Source organism: Lygodium microphyllum, chromosome 15 (assembly GCF_053477565.2).
Source record: "Lygodium microphyllum isolate KBCC chromosome 15, Lygodium_microphyllum_v1.1.10, whole genome shotgun sequence".
Classification (NCBI taxonomy): Eukaryota; Viridiplantae; Streptophyta; class Polypodiopsida; order Schizaeales; family Lygodiaceae; genus Lygodium; species Lygodium microphyllum.
This window is the reverse complement of record NC_141149.1, coordinates 124809959-124833529: the sequence shown is the minus strand read 5'-3', so window position 1 is coordinate 124833529 and position 23571 is coordinate 124809959. Positions and strand designations below refer to the sequence as shown.

Genomic DNA, 23571 nt, shown 5'->3' with positions numbered 1-23571 from the left:
ACCAATTTATTATGCAAGCCGAAAGGTCACTGATAGGGAACAAAGATACATAGTGAGACAGAGCTTGAATGCTTAGCAATGGTATTTGCACCGGAGAAGTTTAGACACTATCTACTGTCAACGCATTTCATTTTCTATGTGGATTATGAAGCCCTCTCCTTCCTGATGAACAAAGTCGATGTTAAAGGATGACTGATGAGATGGTTACTCCTATTCTAGGAGTTTGACTTTGAAGTGGTCACTAAGCCTGGCCGTTCCCATGTCCTAACCGATCATCTGTCTCACGGATCCCTCAAATAGAAGCAAAGGAACAAGATGATTCAGACCTTCATGATGCTTCTTTGTTTCTAGTTGAAATAGTTACTCCTTGGTATGTAGACATAGCCAACCTCCTGGCAACTCAACACTATCCTCCTGGCATCTCAAGCCGTGAGAAGAAGAAGCTTCTGTTAGAATCAGCCCCCTACACCTTGCTAGGCAGTGCACTGTACAAGAGAGGTAAAGATGAAGTGCTACGAAGATATGTTGCAGGGGATGAAATCGGCATAGTATTGAAAGCATGCCATGACGAACCATGTGGTGGACACTTCGCATGATAAGCGACAGCCAGGAAGGCTCTGTTAGCAAGATACTGGTGGCCGGCCCTCCACAAGGATCACCAAAAAAAGTGCCATGCCACTGCAACCCATTCTTCCCCTAAAGCCATTCGAGAAGTGGGGGATTGATTTTGTGGGTCCCATTGATCCACCTACCAGACGGAAGTAGAACATATACATCCTAGTGTGTACGGATTATGTCACAAAGTGGTGTGAAGCTAAAGCCCTGAAGCCACTTTGTGACATAATGAGTCACTACAATGCCGTCTCCTGCACTTGGAATGCTTGGATGAGATACGACAGATGGCCCTACAGTGTATGGAAACTACTCAAGCGCGATGCAAGGCCTATGATGACAGTTTCATCAAGCACAAGGAGTTCAAAGAAGGTGATCTTCTCCTAGCCTATGATTCAAGATTTAGTTTCCTGGCAAGCTTCAACAACAGTGGATGGGCCCGTACAAGGTACTTGCTGTCAATCCTAACGGCTCTGTTCAGGTGCAGACCGTTGATGCCTGTGATGATTCCTTCCTGATTAATGGTTATTACCTGAAAAAGTACTTCGCTCCCTGGGGATCTGAACAATCACAGTCGACCTACCCTTCCCCTTTTGAGCGATGCACTGTCCTTCTCGTCGTGCTTCTGATAGCCCTTATGATTCTCCTCATGAGGCGGTCTCATTCTGTTAGCCCCTCGTAGAAACATCTCAACCCGACCTTGTTCTCTTCTTGTTTGATCCAACAACGGTGGCAAGGTTGGTCATGACATATGGTATTTCTACCATTCTCTTTCTTAACGAAAAAAAGAAGAAAAAAAGAGGAAAAAAAAGAGGAAAAACAAACAAACTGTTATGGGAGAAAATGAAGAAATTCCGTGTCATAACAGGTCTCGTTCCAAGAAAAGGTGGAAACACCCTTGGGCGAGACACTGACTATGGAAAAGGTGGCAACACACCGCAGTTCAGGATAGCTGACTCATCACCAACAGAACCTTTCTAGCAAGTAATTTGAAGCCACCTCCCTTGGTGCGCTATCTCCGCAATATCAATCCATCTGCCCTTCTTAACAGACGACTCTTCTTACAAATCATTGAAGTATGAGATTTGTTGGCTACCTCCCTGGGTATGCCTCATCTTCAAGATCGTGATGATAACAATAGCTGACATGATCTTCATCACTAACCCCTTGAGTGATGCGAGCTTTCATCCTAACAGGATGGGGATGTGCGTATGGGCTGCCCTCTGTATCTATCAGAGCGTGAGACAGAGGGTGGGGTGAGTGACCAGTCTTTCCCTTCAAATCAAATGAAAGGTGAGATGTGTGAACGGAGTGTTGCATGCACAGGATGGGCCTCTCAATGCACAATGCACGATTTGTTCCTGTGCACTGCACCATAAGGCCCCTTGCCTTCCTTCTTGCACTGTATGCTGGCACAGGACAGGATGCACAGTTGCACCATCAAAAGCGCACAAGGCATACAACCTTTGCACAAGTGACAATGAGGATTACATCAATGGGTTTCAGGAATGAGTTTCAGTTGCACCATCAAAAGCGCACAAGGCATACAACCTTTGCACAAGTGACAGTGAGGATTACATCAATGGGTTTCAGGAATGGGTTTCCCTCTGTATCTTTCAATAGAGCGTGAGACAGAGGGTAGGCTGAGTGTGACTGGTGTTTCTTCAATCAATTATCGAGAGGTGAGGATTGAGGGACAATACGAACCTTGGAGTCAGGTATGTTTCTGTTCCCCTATGCACCCACAGGATGGGTCTCTGCCATCAACACAAGACACATCATTATGTTCTGTACACTGCACTGCAAGGCTCCCTGGCCTTCCTACTTGCACCTATGCCAGAGGGGTTGGACGCCCTGATGCACCATCGATTGTACACCATGGTATACTCTTTCTACACCACCCCTTGTCAATTCCTAAACTGGGTGTGAGCTCTGGGTTTCATCATTATTTTCTCGAGTGATGTTAGTAATGGGGCGAGTGACTGCTCTTTCATTCCCTTTGAGTGATAGTGAGTTGAGTGCAATATCCCTCGTCATCGACAAATTTCCTGCGATTCCTTCAACTAGCTACCTCTCTGGGTGCTGTCGCATGGTCCCTACCACGAAGGACGTATATTGTGCAGACACCTAGATACCTCCTGTAGTAGCTGACAATGATACAAGACGCAACCTCGATAGTCGACATTACTTCTCGACAATATGGGCCAAGTGTTTCTAACCCTACACCTTCTATTTTTCAATAACGGTTGTCTTAAGTGTGGGGACGTTCGTGGTTGGTCTACTGTGTGGTCTTAGGTCCTTGATGTTCGGTTTACCCTTCCTGCTAAGGTTTTAAGTGTGGGGACACGTCCTTGCGCGTCTACGATACATACCCATGCATATACCTTGTTCTGATCATATATCTATGCCATGAATTCATTTTACCCTGAAGGGGTCCCTTCCCCACTCCTCCATTCTATTTCACCATGTCCTTGGAGCTGTTTCTTGACTGTTTGCCTTTATCCTTTGTTTTGTGATTTTTCCATGAGAACACACCCTACGTTCAGTGCAACTCATATCCAACCTTATAGTCACGTTTGTCCCTTTGAACTGCCTATTTTTCCTTTTTACCAACCCCTGTTCCGACATATGGTTCTAAAGTTATTAATTTTTGAAGCAATTCTCGTAAAATGGACGGTTTTCCATGTGAACGTATCTTTATTGCTTCGGAACCTTGATCTGATGTTCCAGCCCTATCCTACCCATTCCTTTTGACATTTCTCTCTTTTACTCCGTGTCATTTTGATGCACGGTTCATCCGTTATTAATTTTTGTGGGTTTTCGAACCATTTTCATGCTTATTTTTCACATTTTTCCATGTGAACCTGCCCTCTTTTCATCAGAATTCCAATTTGATTTGATAGCCGTGTCTTGTCCGCCTTTTCCCCACTTTTTCCTTTCTCCTCCCCCTCTTCTGACTGCGGTATTTTTAATTATTAATTTTTCTGAGTGTTTTTGGGTATTTTTTTGTGTTTTTCCCATGTGAATCCCTCTTAATTTTCCCCAAACTGAGTTTTGATGCACCAGTATTGTGAATCCCTTTCTTTTTGACATTTTTTCTTTTTACTATCTTCTATTCCGATGCACGATTCTTCCCATATTAATTTCTGAGTTCATTTTCGGGTCTGTTTTTAGGGATTTTTCCATGTGAATGCATCCTATCTCGATTGGAACTGTGTTTGGCCATGATAGCGTTGTTGGACACCTTGTTTTGCATAATTTTTCTTCTTTTTGCACTTCGTTTTGATGAGTGGATTTTTTGATATTAATACCCGTATGTATTTTTGGGCTTGTTTTTATGTTTTTCCCATGTGAACAGTCTGATTTTGCCCCGGACCCGGTGTTGCATTTTTCTATCATTTTTTCCTCGTCTCTCGACACATTTTTCCTTTTTACGGTTTTTCGATCCGACGAACGGTTTGGATTTTATTAATTTTTCTTCCTTTTTGCCGTGTTATCGCGTTTCTCGTGTCGCGCGTGAATACGCATGTTTTTGGTTTTACGTGCCTCGGGATGCCCCTGTGGTGTCTGTGGTTTGTGCATTGCCGTCCCTGCCCCGTTTGATCCCGTCATTGTAAATTTAAAAAAAAAAACAAAAAAAAAAAAACCCCACAAATCAAACCCACATTAAAATTTATTTAGAAAAAAAAAACACACAATAATAATAATAATCAATAAGCACAAAAAACAACAATACACACACGAAAACAAAAAAAGAGAGAAAAAAACCAAAAACAAAAACCAACAAATACCCCAATCCAATCCCTAAAAGAAACAAAAGAAAAAGAAAAGATGAAAAGAAAAAAAAAACTAATCATAAACCCCACAACCTTTTTTTTTCCAAACACAAAAAAAAACTACGAAAACAAAAAAAACACAAATTAACTTAATCAAAAAAATTCCGAAAAACAAAAATTCAATTAAAAAAACAAATTATTTATTTAAAAAAACACACAACCGCTTACCTGCTCCCGCACGCCCTCTGTCCTTCTCTCCCTTGTCGTAGCAGTTCTCCCCTCTCCTCGTCGCAGTCGTCTTCTCTCCCTCTGCCTCCTCGCTCCTCTCCTCTGCGTCGCCCGCCGCTGCCGTTGTAGCCGCTACTGCCCACCTCGCTCATCCCTCTCCCTCCTCGCTCCTCTCCTCTGTGTCGCCCACTGCCGCCCGCCTCGTCCTCCTCCTCTTCCTCCTACTACTCCTCCTCCTCCTCCCTGTCGTTCGTCAGCTGCTCCCCTTGCCCCACCCCTGGTTAGTATTACACTAACTACTCTTTATTACACTAACTAACCTTACTTCTACTAACTAACATTACTTAAACAGACTAACATTACTTACACTAACTAACTTAACTCGCCTAACTAACCTAACTAACTTAATTGATTTAACACACTAAAATAACTTAATTGACTTTCTCAGACTAAGCTAACCTAATTAACTTAACCTACTCAGTCATCTAATTTACTTAGATTATCCCCTTACAGCCCCGTTTCTGCCCTTCTCCCTTCTCCTCCATTGTTTTCCTGTCGTGTGGCCACTCTCGGTGTACGAGTGTGCTAGCAGGCGTTCATGCACGAGGACGCGCTTCTGATTCGTCTGTACAATGGAGTGTTGCAGCCAGCCATTCACACGCAGTCATCCTCCATTGTTCACACGTAGGACGAATACTGCCTTTTACTTTTCCACACCCGAAAAATACATAAAAATAAAAATAAAACACATAAAAATCTAAAAAAAATATTTAAATTAATTTAAAATTCAAAAAAAAAAACTAATTTTTTTTCAATATTGCTGAAATCATTGGGAATATTTTCTAAAAAGGGAATTCAAGAAAATAAATTGCAAAAATTTTAAAATTTGAAAATTCCTTAAAAAATACATGCAAAATGAGTAAAATTCATTAAAAATTGGTAAAAAATCACAAATAAATAAAAAAAAATTCAAAAAATTTCACAAACCCCTTACCCATTTTTTCAATAATTTCTCAATTGAAAATGCTTTCATAAATGGCCAAAGTATTATTTGAAGCCAAAAACCCTAAATTTAATCCTTCACCTCATGAAAATTCATTTTAAAATCCAAAAATCAACTGAAAAATCATGGATAAATTACAACACAGTGTTGACACTTGCTGAATTGCTGAAACTCCACCCTTGCACTTCACAACATATTCATGTATCCTATATCCCGATTTAATTAATTTAAAAAATAGAAAAAGAAAAATAACAAAACAAATAAATCAAACCAAACACTATATACAATACAAACACACCTAAAATACAATTGAAAAAAACCCACAAACAAACACAATTTAAAAAAATAACAAATAAAAACTAATAATCAATCAAAAACACTAAGGTGCTTTATTTTTTCCAGTCTCAGTGGTGTTTGTTTTTTCGATTGGATTCCTTGCATTTGGACACTACTCCGTGCGCATTCATTCTATTGCATACACACCCCTACCAAGTATTTATTTTTTATTTTTATTTATTTTCTTCATCCCTTAACCACAATTAATTGCTGAAATGAACTATATTCACCCACTTTTCCACGCGCGCTCGCGCTAAACACACAGTTTCTGATAATTTAAAATCAACCAGCCATTCACTTTGCACGCACTACATGCGCTTCAGATGCATCTTAATTGTTAATAAAGATGAACCAACCGTCACATAAAAAAGCACATGTTGGCAAAAAAGCGCTCCACATCACTATTAATTTCTAATTAATGAATTTGCATTTAGAGACCCCAGTCTGGGAATCGCAGTTTGGGTTTCGTTAAAGCACTGCTTCACCCTAATAAATTGTAATTAAAATTTTAAAAAGAAACTGCTGTTTTCTTATTAAGGTTTATCACCTAATAAAATGTCACCCATTGTTAATAATTTCTTAAAATGAACCCTTCATTAAAAGCATTTCCCCTCACTATACTTTTTTTCCCCTTTTTAATAAACATGCTTCGTGGGATGGACGTGTAAAGTCCTCTTAGCTGAAGTTGTTGGTCAAAGTTATGGCTTCAATTATATCCATAGAATTACTTTCAATTCTCTCCTATAGTAGTAGGTAAAGGTGGCACCTACAAAGAGGTAGAAGCACTTGTCTTTTAGATTAGCCCCATTAATCACAGTAGTAGCTCACTTGCTTATTTTTCCAAGCTTGTAATGATGGCTCAAATCTCCATGTATAAGCATTTATAGTAGTTCAAGACTACTTTTCATGCTTTTTTCTTCCAAACTCTTATTGTTTTCTTTTCCTATATTTGTTTTTTCTTGTGCATGGCTAAAGCTTGTTTTGACCATAACTTTCACATATAAAGTTAGAATAGGGTCATCATGGTGCCCAAATCAAAGTGAAAAAACCTTTTAACAAGCATGTCTTGGGCAGAATTGCAAAACTCCTCTCACAATATCTAAAAATAACACTTTTGTATAAATACATCAAAATTTGATATTTTGTGACGTGGAAGACTTGTATCCCTCAAAATAAGTCTACTACACTCGTAATGATCTCTAACACTTAATGCTAGTCACTAACATGTTTGATATATAAATTGGCACTTAAGACTATGTCATACACTGACTTGCTCTTGATAGGCCACAAGAAATCATTGAATAACTCATACCATAAGCACACACTAAAAGCTTGTAACATTGAAGGACCTACTTCTTCACACTTTAGGTAAGCAGTGTCTCGACAATTGGTAAAATGGCGAGGAAGAAAACTTTACCTCAGCTTAGAAAATTAATTAAGTTAGGTCCATCCCCATCAGATCAATAACAATTAGGAGTTTACCTGAACAACAGAAAATAGGATAGTTCAATCCTTCAATTGGTTTGATTGCCATTAAGAAAATACAAGATTTAGACGTATTTGATGTGGTATCTAGATTGGATAAAGTGCTACAATTTGTGGAGATATTGCATATAAAGTCCTCCATTAATGTTTTGGCCTTTGAGGATTTGAAACAACGATATGAATGCGAAGTTTCTAAAATGATGGAATTACTTCCTTATTTATAGCAAACAAATAGTACACAAAAGAGAAGATTCATATTTATAGCTTATTTATATAAGGTAGAAATGGTAGATGCATTGGAGCAGTAGGTTATTCAAGGAAATTTTTTTGTTAAGTTGTTTAAGTAGTGGATTGAGGAAGCTCAAGCAAAAGATGTTTGAGGAATATGCACATTGTCACAATAGGATGCTTAAGTAGTGGATTGAGGAGCTCAAGCAAAAGATGTTTGAGGAATATGCACATTGTCACAATAGGATGCTTAAGTAGTGGATTGAGGAGCTCAAGCAAAAGATGTTTGAGGAATATGCACATTGGCACAATAGGATGGTGAATCATTGGTTGAAGTTCAAATGTTGTAGAAATGGTTTCTTCCATTGCAACAAAAATTAGAGAGACATGTTTTGAATAACCTAGACATTGAGGCGAAAGGCTTAGTCATTTACAACTACAAATAGTTAGAAAAGGCATTCTTATGTGATCATTGCAACTAAGTAGTCTTGATCAACAATAAATGTGACTGTGAATAGGCCATATGAGGTTTTGTATGGATCTTTCTCGATAGAAGAGATTGAGAAGTTATTGAGGGTGAAAGAAGAGAATTGTGCCCATATTAAATAATTGTAGAATGAAACTCTAATGCTTAAAGAAGAATTCTAGAAAATTATCCCAACTAAGGTAGTTGTTGAAAATCTAGTTGCAAAAATAAAGTGAAAGCTACAGAGTTTGAAGTCTAAAAAGAAAACTATTGTGGACTCTAAAAATGCTTAGATGAGGAAATCATGTCAGTTACCTAAGGTTACAACTACTCAAGAAATGTAGGGAGTGTATTAACATTCATAATTGTGAAGGTTTCACTTTTCAAGTTCTTGGAGAATGTTAATCACTCAATATGTCATTCTTGAAGTTTAGGTTCAAATTGTAGAGTGTGTTGCTAAAGCAGACTCTAAATTTGTGCTTGAACAACATGAAGAAAGATGAGTCCTAAAGTGGAAGCATAGAGCGAAAGCAAGAGCTATGGTGGAAGGAGCAAGAGCAAGAGGGAGAAAGACTCACAATGTGGGAACTCCAACAATCAAAATGTGTGATTGACCTTCCCTTTATTCAAATGTCATTGAAAGGATAAAGAATGAAGTGACAGTGATGGGCACATGCCACCTGTAGTATACATGTATGTGGATATATAGATACTATCAGTGTACTAATACACAGGTGGTTAGACGCAGACACCTTTAAACCCAACAACCTCCCACTTAAAGAGAAATGTATCCCTAGTAAGGAGAGAACAAGAAAAAAGTGGCAAAGTACAAATGTACATAAGTACAACAAGATGAGGAAAGACATAATCTCATCCAATGCCCATCAAATTCCTAAGGAATGTAAAACACTCTATTGAGAGGCTTTTACTGAGTAGATTTGTATCTTTTTGGTCATTTGAGATCTTGATAAGCTTAATGGATTTTTTCTCAATGACCTCTCATATAAAGTGCTAGCACACCTCAATGTTCTTTTGTCTTTGCATGGAAGACTTGACTCTTGGCTAACTAAATAGCACTCATAGAGTCCAAATGTAGTGTAGGGACCACAACAATAATGCCAAGATCTACCACCAAATGGACTAATCAGAGAGTCTTCTTTACAAGGCTCAGTTGCTGCAATATAATTTTCCTTTGTAGTAGATAGGGTTGTGTATTTCTACACCCTGGACATCCAAGAAACAACATCACTAGAAAAGGTGAAGACATAACTAGAGATGGACTTCCTATTGTCTGCATGTTGACTCCTATATCCTGGCCACTATAATAGATGCACATAGAAACTATGTCCTTCAGGTACCTCATGATACCCTTGATGATATCTCAATGTTGTCAGCTAGGTGTAGCCATATAGCATGCCACAACTCCCACTGCAAATGCTATGTGAGGATGAGTTGCTATCATGGCATATATCAAATTTCCAACTGTAGATGCATAAGAGACTTTGGCCTTCTCAACCTTTTTCTCATCAGACTGTGGACAATTGGCTTGACGAACCTTCACGTGAGAAGATAAAGGATAGCTAATAGGCTTAAAATCTTATAGATGAAACCACTCAATGACATTTTGGATGTACTCCGTTTGTGACAAATAGAAAAGCCCCTTAAAGCAATCCCGTGTAATGTGCATCCCAAGAATATGTGAGGCATGTCCCGTGTCCTTTATCTCAAAGCTCTTTTTGAGTTGACCTTTCAAGGTATGCAACTCATCATGAGCACTCCAATGATCAACATATCATCCACATAGAGGATCAAAATCGTAAGACTGCCATCACGAGCCTTCTTCATGTATAAACATAGATCCATATCATTATGGGAATATTCCTGTGAATGTATAAAGGCATCAAAGTTGTGGTACCATTCCCTAGGTGCCTATTTAAGGCCATAAAGACTCTTCATCAATCTGCACACTAGGTGTTTCCGGACATGTTCTGCAAAGCCCTTAGGCTACTCCATGTTAATCTCATCATGCAAGTCCCCATGAAGAAAAGCTATCTTGACATCCATTTGATAAAGATCCAAGTCAAGCTGAGCAACCAAAGCCAATACCAATTATAGGGTAGTCATCTTCACAACAAGAGAAAAGGCTTCATCAAATTCCACACCATATTCTTGCTTGAATCCCTTAGCAATCAATTTGGCCTTGTATCCCAACTTGGGGCATCTAGGGGTACTTTTCAACTTATACACCCACTTGCATGGAAAAGCACACTTGCCACTACACAAAAGGGACCAAATCCCACGTATGATTTTTTTGCAATGAGTCATATTTTGACTTCATGGCCCTCTCCCAAGAGTGAGTATCATCTTTGTGCATGGCCCCATCTCAATAAGTAAGAGGCTCACCAACATTTGTCACCATAACATAATCCAAAGAGGACTCAAATTGTGTCTATCTCTGGTAGACTGCCTCAAAGCGGGCTATGGGGCCTATATATCTTGTGGAGCATTAGGGACGTAGACCAGAGGGGTATCAATTGTGCTTCTGCATGCTATCTAGTTGGCTATATAGTAATAGGAGTCTTCTCCTAAAATATCACCTTGTGTACCTCAATGACATGCTCAAGTTGCTTACGCATTACCCCCATTATCTGACCTTACGAATTTCAGCCTATACCCAGAATGGTTCTCAACCAAAGCAAGCCAACACTAAAATGTAGCCAAGACAACATAAGCCTTTCTCCTTTCTTTCTTTATAAAGATCCATAGGAATAGATTTAGGATTGGTATTGGCTGAAATGGATTTACGCTTGTTGTCCCCTTGTTTGAAGTCAACTCTTGGACTGTTTGTTGTCCTGAAATTACTTTGAGGTCTAGAAGCATTGAATGGAGGATAAGTTGGTACCCATAAGCTCCCATTTGGCACATGATTGCTGCCATAAGTGTTACCAACTTGCCCCTGCTTAAAAACAGTCCTTGGCTGTCCAAAACCAGGCTGAAATGAAGATTCTCTTCTATACTTTCTTCCATAGCACTCCACAAGCTCAATAGCCTTAAAGAGGGAAGTAGGATTTTTTGCCATGACATTAGCTGATAAAGATGGCTCTAAACCATACATATACTTGTGGAGCTTAGTCTCATCACTGATGCTTTCCACATACATGGTTAGGTTGAGGAATTGGTTAGTGTACTCTCTTACACTTAGGCCTCTTTGTTCCAAACCATACCATCTCCGTGCTAATTTCTCTTTTTCAAAAGAAGAGACAAATACTTCAGTCATAAGTGCCTTGAAAGCTTCCCAATTCTCTACAAGTATGTTTTCTTTTTTTATATACATCCACCAAGTATGGGCAAATCCCTCCAAATGCAAGGAAGCAAAATGAATCTTCATGTCATCAATTTTAGGGAATATGTCAAAGTAGGATTCCATCTTAGAGGTCCACTCCTCTAAATCAAATGGTGAAGATGACTAGCCATTGAATTTAGCTAGAACAATCTTGTCCTTTAGCTCTCTTTCATGAAATGGTTGTTGTCCCAAAATAGGTTGATTATGAATACCATGTATGGAACCCTAAAATTGAAATAAAAATCTCCCAATAGGTGGCTGAGAACCACTATGTAATAGACTTCCTGTTGGTAGAGAACCCCTAAAAATTTGAGTATTCAGCCCAAAAGCTTGAGAATTAGCTCCATTCAAACTGCCCAAATAGTCATCATGCCATTGTGAAGCCTCTCCTACTTCATACTAGCTATTTGGGATGCCTCTTCTTCCAATAATCCCATGTCCATGACCATTTTGGTTAGATGGTTGAAGTGGGACTAAAGGCTCGCTGTTTGAATAAGCTTTCTCCTTAGCTTCTTTTGATCCCATTTGCATTTGCATCCATTGGGAGAATCGTACCATAAATTGAGCATTAGATTCCACCAACTTATCAATAGAAGCCTTTGTTTGAGTCATTGAATCCACCAACTTCTCAATGGAAGACTTCATTTGATCAGTAGACAAAACCATTTGCTCCATTCTTGATAATATGGCCTCATGTCGTTCCCTATGTCTTTGTTCATGGACACACAAGGTATTATTGAGTATACTGAGTTCCCCTTGTTGTTGAGGTTATTCAAGGCTCTCTTGAGGTATCCCTGATTTGCTTAGCATAATTTTCCTAGACCTTATTTTTACCCTTATGTCCTGCCATAATAGTGCAGTGCTGTAGTACCCCCTATTAGAAAAATGGCTATAACATTTGCTAGGTCTGATTTCAAAACTTTTTAGTTCAAATGGAAGCCAAGAACGCCCTCTTCGAGATGAGCTATAGCACGCTATAACATATTTAGGAAAAAAACTTATGTAGCTCAATTTCTGAGTTTGAACTGTCCAGGCCTGCACCCTGTCTAAACTTGTGAGTGCCCTGTTTTGACCCTGTAAGGCAAGATAGTAACCCCAAATGGTTACCAAACCCTGTAGAAGGCTAGATAGGACCTATGGGTACCCTATAGTACCTGCACTTGTACTTCAATAATGAAGGGTGTACCTGTAACCACCTGTAAATGCCCTATAGTGCCCTGTAAATTCCCTATTTTACCATGTTTTGAACCTGTAGGTACTTGAGCCTTTGGAAAGTCTTCAGTCTTTAATTCTCCACTCGTTGTACCTGTGTGAGGGATAAAACGGCATGACAGGCTCCCTACATGGGTTGTGAATCACTGAGAGGTGGGAAAAGTTCCCCCCGGGTCGGTTGGTTGCACCCCTTCGAGATATTTGATAGTGAGGGAGGGTCACCTCTCTTTTGTCCCACTATCTCCCTCGACATCCACCTTTTTCCTCGGTGGGTATATCAACATGGCAGTAGCTTGCTAATCTAATCAATCAACATGAGATGCATTTCTGAAATATTCATTCAGCCTTTCATGAGATGCAATTGAATGGAATCTTGAAAGTTTGGATAGGGGAAGGGTCTTACCAATGCAATTCAGTGACTCACTGATTGCTAGTACTTACCATTTTACAATATTTCAGCTTGGGTAAAATAATTCAACCAATCAATGGATTAGGGTGAACAAATTCATCAATCAATTGATTCAATCAATTGGATTCAAGTGTTATGCTGGAAATTTCATATTGAAGCCTCTAATTCACTGATTAGAACTAGTATGCATAGAGCAAGCATTGCATTACATGAATGGATTGATTCAAGCAAAGGTTAGCTAAATTTGATGGATATTATTCAATTCTTTAATCTCTCAATCAAATGGATTAAGCTCAGTAATTGGATTAATGAGAGAGATTAAGAATTGAAGAAGAGTACCTTTGACATGGTTGATGATGACTTGATCAATCTTCATATGCTTAATAAAGCCTCCGGTGGTCCAATGTTGCCAAAATAATCCCCAAGGCTTGTGTATTCAGTGCTTAAGAACAATCTTGAAGCTTCAAATGCTTGAAATTGAAGCATGAAACCTTTTGGCTCCATGGAAGCTCTTGAGCTTCAATCTTTGACCTTCATGCATAATCCTTGCAATTTGTTGAAGAATCCTTGCTGAAATGATCCCATGGGCTGAAAGGATGAAGAATCTTCAAGAAATTGTTGAGAAATGAAAGCTTGGGCTGAAGCTTTCATGGCTATCCATGGACTGTTCATGTAGGGTTTCAAGAGAGTGAAAAGATGAAGAATATAGCCCTATTTTGGAGTCTACATACTAGGAAGTTGAAGAAATCACTGCCAAAGATAATTTAGAAGCACATAGCTAAAGATTGGCTGAAGATTGATGAAGAACATGGCTGGAAAAATCAGCGCAAATTTCGGGCTACTATCCTACCCACGTGGCTGATCCTCCAGTCCATAAAATGGTATGCAACCTATTGCATTTGATGCCTAGAGTGCCATTATACAAGCCATTGTTGAAGGAGAGCAATGATCAGTGAATAAGGAGAAGATCTCAACTAGAAAACTCCATGGAAGCTTGGCCAAAGCTTGGAGAAAGAGGAAAGGAAGACCTCTTTTGAAAAGTAACCACAATTTAACCACAAACTAAGCCCAGTTAGCTCTCCTTTACCCTAGTTACCTCCAATTTTGCATGAAATTTGATGAGACGACCTGTCACTTAAGCCATCCTCCACCATATTTGACCTTGGATATATCCAGATGTAGTCTCTTACTAACTGTAGATGATCTGCAACACTCCACTAGTCATTGTCTTGTACAATTTTTGTCTGAAATTGATTTTGATGGAAGAAAATAGGACTAAAAATAGAAGAAAAAGAATGAATCAAAGACCAATACTCTGATACCACTTGTCAGAGAGTGAACTAGGGAGAGAGAAAGAGGAGAGAGAAGACTGCAAAAGAGAGAGAAATAGTGTAGAAAGAGAGAAGAAGAGTGATAAGGAGAGAGAAAGACTAGATTTGGAGAGAGAAAAAGACAGGAAAGAGGGAGAAGCCATAAAAGTTGTGAGCAAGATGGAAGAGAAGGTTTGTAATTGTATTAATGTGTCAAAAAGATATGAAAAATTGCATGTCCTCTCCTTTTATACCAATGTCAGTGTGACATGGCATAATATCAATATTATTTATACTATATCCTTATTCCCAGCTTCTTACATTATCTGTGTCCATCCAAAGAAGAGTTCTTTGTCTTTAGGAGAATTTAAGAAGCTAATTCCAAGATATTATGGACCCTATAAGGTTCTCAAGTGCTTAGGACCAAGCGCTTATAAGATACAACTCCTTGAGAATATAAAAATACACAATGTATTTCATGTTAGCTTATTGAAAGCATACGTAGCTAACCCAACCATATCCTTGATGATCAACAAGTTGTAATACCTAACCAAAGAGTCCTTAAGCTACAACTTGTCAAAGTAATTGATGTAAGGGAGAGAAAATTGAGCAGCAGAACCCTTAGAGAATACCTTGTCCAGTGAAAGGATTATCCTAAAGAAGATGCTACATGGATAGATGAGAATGCTCTTCATCGCCAATACCCATGGTTTCTCTCAAGATGAGGACATCTCAATTTCTCTAAGGGGAGAAGGATGTAATACTTCCACGCAATTAAAAGTTAGTTGGTTAGTTCGAAAGTTAGTTAGTCAATTAATAAGTTAGTAAGATTACTAACTAAAGTAAAAGCAAACTAACATTAATAACTAATCATTTTTATTTAATTAAAAATATTTTAAAAAATGAGAGTTATAACCTGCCTTTTTTTACAAATTGACAAGGATTGTAGCCACCCCCATCACGAAAGTTGCAATGTGAATTAGAGTTATGAGCCATATTAGTCATTAGTGTTAATGTGTATAGTATGGATGGTCCAAAAATATTAGATTTTTAGACAAGACTAGCATATTAGAGATATTATTTATTGTAAATATCCTAAAACGATATGAAAATTTCTAGAACATGATGTCATGTTTTAAAAAAAGTGTGGTTTTTTTCAGTTAGTTTTGGATATTTAATGCAAAAAAAGGGATTTGGAAAATCACGTGCATCACAATCGCAGTTTACAGATGGTAAACAACACTTCAAACAAGGAGAAGAAGAAGAAAGAGTGATCTGGAAGATTTCTAAACAAGTGTCTTAGATTTTTACCCCCCTTTTGGAGCCAAGAGACTATCAGATTTGTGATTTGAGCATTAGACTACATCTTAGAAGTTTCAAATCGCTGATTTTGCCAAGATCCCCTCCACAAAGAGCTCTTCTTCTCAACCACAACCCTTCTTCTCTAATTTAGTTATAAATATGAGGTATGGGGAGCAGTTTTAGAGAAGCACAAGGAGACCCCGAGAGGCTCCAAGAGAGAGGGAGGTAGAAGGATACCCCTCCAAGAGGCTGCGAGAAGGAGCTTGAGAGAGAGAGAGAGAGAGAGAGAGAGAGAGAGAGAGAGAGAGAGAGAGAGAGAGAGAGAGAGAGAGAGAAGAGTTACCCCGAGAGGCTATGAGGGAGAGAGTTAGCTCAATTCCCCCTGTCTCAGTCTTCGACTAAGCCATCTTCTCTTATGCTCTTCCATCGCGAATTTATTCCACCTTCCCTATCTCTTGAACACGCTCGCAAGCTATGGCTCCAAAGCAAAAAGGTGGAAAGACCATGGAAACCACCGCAATCGATCAAGGAACTGGTATTGACAGAGATACGAGAGTGCCCAAGGTTGTTGGAGTTGCCACTACCAACGAAACATCGGGTATGGCAAACGCAAGCGTGAGCAAAGGCGAAATTCTCAATGTCATCATGCCAAACTAGGTTATTCATTACTATGTTATTATTTCACCACATAAAATAATTACATAAAATATTATATTATATATTTTACACTTACACAAATTGAAAGATCATCTAGAAATCATACTAGCACATGCATAAATGATTAACCGCTATGATTTGTAGTTAGATTAATTGAGATTCTAAATCGTGGAATCATGATGGAAATAGTTGCAAGAGGTTATTGCACATATGATCTTATGCACACTCGAGATTAGTAAAATAACTCAATATATTTACTGTCAAACGTGACAAGGTTTTGTTGACTAACGCTTATAAAGTGAAGCTCTATTTAAAGGATCTATAAGTCATCTCATTAAGTTATTGGCATAATATATTTCTTTAAGGACTTTTGCTTATGTTGGGTAAGATAGCCCAAACAGAAAATTCACGCCTTGGTTAACATGTTGTAAGAGATGTACTCAAAACTTCTTTATGGGGAGGAGAATTTCTCATTAGAATGTAAGGTTACCTTAGGATAAGATCTACAATCTTGGCTATGGAAGCTGTGAGTTGCATGATGGTGTGATTGTCATTGCATCATTTGATATACATTTGAAAGGACTATTTGTGTTTGCTAGAATCTAGATCTTTGATTGAAAATATTGACAAATAGGATAACAGAAAGGATCGTGCTAGGCTACTCCCAAGCTAGTTGCGAGACCGTACTCCAAGAGGGTCATGGTTATCACTTTGAGAGGCTTAGACCGGCTCCTATAGCAAAAGTTCTATCCGTAGGGATAGTCTTGGGCAGTAGGAAATATGGGTGCCAGGGGGACTGTGGCCATAAATCCTTCATTGTTCCTAGAATCTGACGAGCCCCTTGGTGACCCAGGATGGGATCCTAGAACCCTAAATACTAGTTTACAAGGGTGGAATCTTGGTGGGCTGAATACCCTTGTGGAATTCTGTGTATCTTTTGTAGGGTCAAAAATACGAAAATTGTTATAAGCTTCCAATATAATAAAGAAATGTGGTTTATTCAAGGATTTTTTGAATTGTATGCATGTTCGTGAGATAAATTATGTAAAGGAGCATGCGATTTAACATACTAATTAAGGAAGATGGTTGTATATGTTCCAACAAATGTGTTGTAGGTAATTAAAAAACTAAAGATGATTCTATCATCAAAGGAAAGAGGGTGGGCGTGATCCCCGACGATGGGTCCCTGTCCAATGGTAGGGTAGTCCCGGTTAGTTGGGAGCTTTTTTAAATCAGTGATACAATTACAAAGACGATAAATTGACTAACTAGTCGTTAGGTAGAACTGACTTGCATTGTTTTAGGGGGCCAAAATGGGATTTTTCCTTATGGGAAGGAGGGTTGATGTACCAAATTCCCCTTCGTCTCCCATTCTCTTTGAACTAAGTGCAATAGCAAGTCCACTTCAGATCGAGTAATCATGTAGAAGTGGGAACTTAAAATTAGTGATACTAGTTGGTTGTTAGGAGACCCGTTTGATTTTAGGAACTCAAAAATTCAGGGCAATCCTGGTGGGTTCAGCATGAACACTTCCATTGTGATGTAGACTCAGTGGGTTCTAAGTGACAAACCCTGTGATGTTCCAAGGGAGCGCCGCATGGCATCATTTGAAAAACCTACTGATTGACTAAAAAAAGGTGTGCCTTGGAATGAGCTTGTTGGCGAACACCTCACACTTGACCACTACATGTTAAAACAAGTCATCTCCATGTTAGTGGCTTTTTTCAATCTATAAAAGTTCCTTCCCATTTTTCCTTTATGAAATCTTTCACTAGATATAGAAAGATAAGACCTCCTCCTCTGATACACCCGTAAATCACCCTTCCTTTATATTCTCTCCTTTTCATCTTTCTCCAATCCTTATGTGCATCTCCACATGATGGGATTCTAATATTCTTTCTTTGGTATTTAGGAATAATCTTCCATCAGTACTTTTGACATACTATTGGCTACTAGGAAATACCCACCCAAGCACACACGATCAAGGGATATTAAGGAGTGTTGGTAGCATTTAGTGACTTAGTGTCTAGGGTTTGTTTGACTTGATTTCTACTTGACAAGACTAGAAACACAAATTGAAGGCTCTAGTGGTGAAGCTCTCTTCTCTTTAGGTAATAATGCATCAACTTCTCTATACTTCAATTACACTTTATTCATGGTAGAGTTTTAGAGGATACCTCTGTTGTGTTTCATGATTCTCCTGTTGTTCCAAAGGTATCTCAAGGAAGTTCTTAACTTAGTGTCGGGACCAAAAATGGGCCTAACATTTGTTCTAAGGCTCTAGTTGGGCCTCTATGCTCAAGCAAAACACCCCATAACCTCGCAGCAAGGAGCATATAAGGATACACTCTCTAATCTAACTTATACATGCATTTGTACCATTTATACCCCAATGGATCCCTTCCCGACTCCAAACATTTGGAGTTCCCAAATAGATCAGTGTCTAGCACCTCATAGCACACACATAAGAAGCACCCCTCAATTGACTTCCGCGACCCCACTACAACTCTCCTACATCTCAAGGATTGATCCCTAGATGAACCATTCAAATATATAACACATACGACATATAATCTTCTCTTTACAAAAATCATTCCAGGAGATGAAGTATAATCCTAATTGAATCAATCCCCAAATAAAGGAATGTACTAAACCTACAACTTGGGACTTTTCACACTCTCAATGTGGGTCAGCATATTTATGAAACCAAGTGTTATTCAATGATACCATGTATATGGAATATAATGCAAAGGTTGTTGAGATGACAAGCTCAACACATGCGGACATTGATGATGGACCGCCTGGTTAGATGGGTCCACACGTCTACACTTAGCACATTGGTGGTCATTATGAATCTCACATGGCACTGACTCATTAGTTATTATATTCAGGTTGTTACACCTATTTACAGCTGGCATAGTTATAGCGCCAGTCGACTAGTGTAGTCGGTTATGCATTGTTTGACTTAGTAGGCCAATTTCCTTTATGTTGTATCTTATCTATAATTTGTATACATTGTAAAGAGTGTGGAAGAAGAAGAAGAAACCAGCAAGAAAACGTTTTGGCCTCTATCTCTCTTTTTGTCTCTTGAGTGAGCTTCTCCTTGTGCATTCTATGTGTGTTCGGCGCAGCATCTTGAGCAAGTCCCCCCACCACGCGATTCTTGATATGGTATCAGAGCCACGCCACTGAGAGAGGCTGATTTCAAAGGCTGAAGCGAAGGACAAGAAGCAAGGTTCGAGCAAGCAAGCCACGGGTAAGAAGCTCTCCCATTCTTCCACTCTCTCTCTTGGAGAGTGCCTGTAGAGGCACCGGAAGCAGGGTCGAGGAAAAATCTCAGATTGCAGTGAGATTTGGTGTGCGCGAAGAGCGCTATTTATTCTGCAGATAAGCCCTTTAGGGCATTGCTGCAGTTATTTTGGGCATCTGAGGCCGTTTCAGGCCCTGTTTTAGAGCCGCAAGGTTGCGGATGACAGTTTTAGGGTACACTGTGACTTCGACTGTATTGACCAAAAGTGGGTGCACAGGTTACAAATTTCAGATCTGTAAGTTCAAAGGTGTTTATCAGCAAGTAAACACAAGGTTTATCTGCAAACTAGTTGCAGATTGCATGTATTGTTGAGCAGACAGTGAAAAAGGCTGTCTGGTGTATTGCTGTGCACTACAGGTCAAGGGTTGCAGAAAATTTTCTTGTTGTTGGTATTAATTTTGTGATAATGGCAGAGAACAGTGGAAGCCCCATCATTGAGAAGCTCGACAAGAACAACTAACCTTCATGGAAGTTCCATGTCACGAACTTCCTTATTAGAAAAGGCCTCTACAAGTTTGTTTCAGGTGAAGAAAAGGAGCCGGAGGTGAGTGATCCTCCAACTGTAGAAGAGACAAAGGCACGGAAGGAATGGAATGCAAAAGATAAAAAGGTCATGTATTGGTTGTCTGTAGTAATTGACAATAATATGCTGGGACATATAAGAAATGCAGAGAATTCATATGTAGCTTGGACCATACTTGAAAGTATGTTTTCTGTAAATACAAAGGCATGAAAGATTCAACTCAAGCAAGAGTTGAATACATTGAAGAAAGGGAAGATGTCTATCAATGAGTATGCACTGAAGGTAAGGAGCATTGCAGATGCATTGTCAGCGATTGATGCAATGCTCGATGATGATGATTTGGTGTCGTCTACCTTGGGTGGACTTAACAATGAAAAGGCTTGGAAGTCTTTTGTAACTTCCATATATGTCAGAAAGCCATTTCCAGATTTCGATGAGTTGGTCTCCCTTATGATCACTGAAGAGATCAACATGCAGAGTGAGATATCTGAAAGAAGTGGTGGACATGTCCAGGCTTTCTACTCCAATTCAGGAAGGGGACGTTGTCGTATTGCTGCGCATTTGAGGTGTGAAAACCACCCAAAAGTTGTGCATGAGATTTGTTACTTTGTACATACTTTGACGTAGACGTTGTGCTTTGCTTTGCTTGAACATTTTTTCTTTCAGTTGGTTCATGTTCAATTTTACAGAAGAAACAAGCGTAAGTTCCTTAAGAGGTGAACTGTTCTTCCTCACAACTGAGAATGGAACGGTGGATATCTTGTTTATCCATCTCTTTCTACATTACACACACTTGATGCTCACGCAGCAGGTTGCTATTGATTTGCCATTGATCCGACTGGGAGGTACTTTGCAATGGGGAGTGCAGATGCTCTTGTGAGTCTTTGAGGACTTTCTGAGATGCTTTGTGTTCGTACTTTTGCCAAGCTTGAAGCAAAGCAAAAGACCTAGAGTTGAAGGGACATGCAACGTGAAGAGGAAAAGATGTTGCTTTCCTGTGTGTGTAAGAGAGGAAAGTGTGGCTAAATAAGTGGGTTTTTTCTGGTTTATGACGCATGTAAAAGAGGGGAATTTTAAAAAGCTAAAGAGGGCGGGACAGAAAAAGAGAAAAAGACTAATCTAGGAAAAGGAGGATAGAGTATTGGGAAGAAAGGCGCAGAGAACAAGTGAGGAGGAACAGAGCATGGAAGAGGAGAGGAAAAAGTTGTCGACTGGGTGTTCTTCGGGGGGGGTTTTGGAGTCTCGATCGAATGCCTGAAGAAGAAGGAATGCAATGCTGGGACAAAATGGGGAATTTTTCCATGATTATGGATCTTGCATACGATTTTTGAAGGGGAATCAGAAGGCGAAAAGAAGAATGATGAAGGCTGATGTTTCTATAATTCCGTGCAGCTGCTCGCTGGATTAAACGGGGAGGAGCAGTACTATTGTCCTCCTGTGAGTCGCTTGTTGCTACCCTTCTGACCAGGCGGAGTGAAGAGCTTTTGTGCTTTGAGAGGCCACCAAACGATCATACCGTGAGGCTCCATTCAATAAAATCCAGAAGCAGATTCTGGCCAACTCGAGCTGCTGTTGACGAAGCAAATATACCATTGACAGCCCCATGCCCCCCCAAGGACGATGGTACAGACTTGAAGCTGCGATTACTGAGCGTAGTTGCTTGTCTAGACCGCGGACTGCTGGTTGGAGAGAGCGATGTGCAAGCAGTGGATGAGGTGGCAAAGGGGTTGGAGGATACGCTGAGGAGCAAGGAGCTTGAAATTTTGTTAGAAGAGCAGCAGCAGCAGGACCTGTTGCGGGGAAGATGGCGCCTCATTTACAGTAGCGCCTTTGCTACAGGGAGAAGCCTGGGTGGAATGCGCCCAGGGCCCCCATTGAGTCGGCAATCGCCATTCACCTTGGGAAATGTTTACCAACGGATTGATTTGGTTGCTCAAGAACTGGACAACATTGTGGAGTTGCAGATTGCGCTGGCCTGGCCCTTCCCAACTGTGGCTGTGGAAGCTACTTTAGCTCACAGTTTTGAGTTCATTGGAAACTCCCAGATCAAAATAACCTTCCAGAAGACTTCGGCTAGCTTTATTTCAAGCAGATTATCCCAAGTTCCACCCGTCCAGCTGCCACAATTGCCTGAAATCTTAAGGCCTCCTACGAGTTTGCGCAGCGGAATCTTTCAGGTCACCTATCTGGACAGAAGCTTGTCATCGATTGTAATAATACGGGTGTGGAATTCGTGGAGGCCACCGTCAATTGTGCCTTAAGTGAACATACCGAGACAGGCTTTCAGATGATGAGGTTCTATGAGCAGCTCTGTCGTGAAGTGGATCACAAGGAGAAAAGCCTCTACACAGCTCCAAAGAGTGTGCTGAAGGAAGATGCAGACATGAAGAAAAAGGAGGAATCAAAGAAGAAAAGAGTTGAATTTTTTGGCATCATCTTGGATGATTGACAGTTCTGAATAATTATTTCTGGTTTGGAAGATATTTGACAGATGCACCTCCCTCTCAAAAGAAATTCAGAGTTCAATTTCTGTCTTTACTTCAGTAACTGTTTGAATATGCATCTCTGGTCAAATCAGAGGAATCAAGGAGGAGTATGTTCAGAGGAGATAGTAAAAGATATCTAGTGACAGTTGTTGCAACAGCACTTAAAGATTCAACATAATTACCAAGACTTTACTAAAAAACTGATTCAGAACTGCACCTTATGATAAATTTTGTTTGCAAAGATGTTGAGTTTACCCAACAAAATTCTCTTCGTATTATGCAGTTTGTCTTTGAAGATGAAGTTAGCCTGTTGATGTTTTGAAAGGCAGAAATACATTGATGCAAACTTACAAACTTGCATTAGAAGCTCCTCATATTACTAATGTTGTGCATGAATGTACCCTGGTTATTTACAGATTTAGAGACTAAACAATGATGCAGAAATAGAGTTTTCAAATTGACTTTGATATGCTAAATTGACCTTCTATCCTGAAATTATTCAAAGTCCTCTGTGGTTGCGACATTGCTTTCACAAACCCTTCGACAACGTGGCAGGTTCTCCTCAAGAGGTCGTGGTACAAGACGTAGTAGGGACAACCAGCAAAACAGATTGAATCAGCAATTTGGAGATATGCAGGTTTCAGGAGGTCGTGGTAACTTTAGAGGCAGGGGGAGCTTTAGAGGAAGAGGTGGATGGCAGAACAGAGGTTCTAACAACTCTGGTATTGTGTGTCACTACTGTGGCAAAACATGTCATATTGCAGCCCAATGTTATGCTAAGAAAGATTATATCCGCTGTGGTAAGTTACAGCAAGGAAACTATGCATCGTCTTCACGACAGAATGAAGACAAAAATGAACATCTGTTTGTTATGCAGCATATGCT

At 39.7% G+C, this 23571-nt stretch overlaps 1 protein-coding gene across 1 annotated transcript; it reads left to right on the top strand.

The window, feature by feature from the left end:
* The first annotated feature begins 16184 nt into the window (after positions 1-16184).
* Positions 16185-22649, top strand: LOC148025021 (plastid-lipid-associated protein 6, chloroplastic-like). Its single transcript, XM_087693642.1, has 3 exons — positions 16185-16308; positions 21593-22422; positions 22509-22649. Exons 1-3 carry the CDS (start codon positions 16185-16187, stop codon positions 22647-22649), a joined length of 1095 nt encoding a protein of 364 aa, XP_087549768.1.
* The last annotated feature ends 922 nt before the right edge of the window (positions 22650-23571 follow it).

Excerpts from the sequence above, each read along its gene's own strand:
- LOC148025021 (XM_087693642.1), top strand. The coding sequence starts at position 16,185 with ATGGCTCCAAAGCAAAAAGGTGGAAAGACCATGGAAACCACCGCAATC. Across the intron at positions 16,309-21,592 it reads CACTACCAACGAAACATCGG|CTGCTCGCTGGATTAAACGG; the intron begins GTATGGCAAACG and ends AATTCCGTGCAG. Across the intron at positions 22,423-22,508 it reads CATCGATTGTAATAATACGG|CTCTGTCGTGAAGTGGATCA; the intron begins GTGTGGAATTCG and ends TTCTATGAGCAG.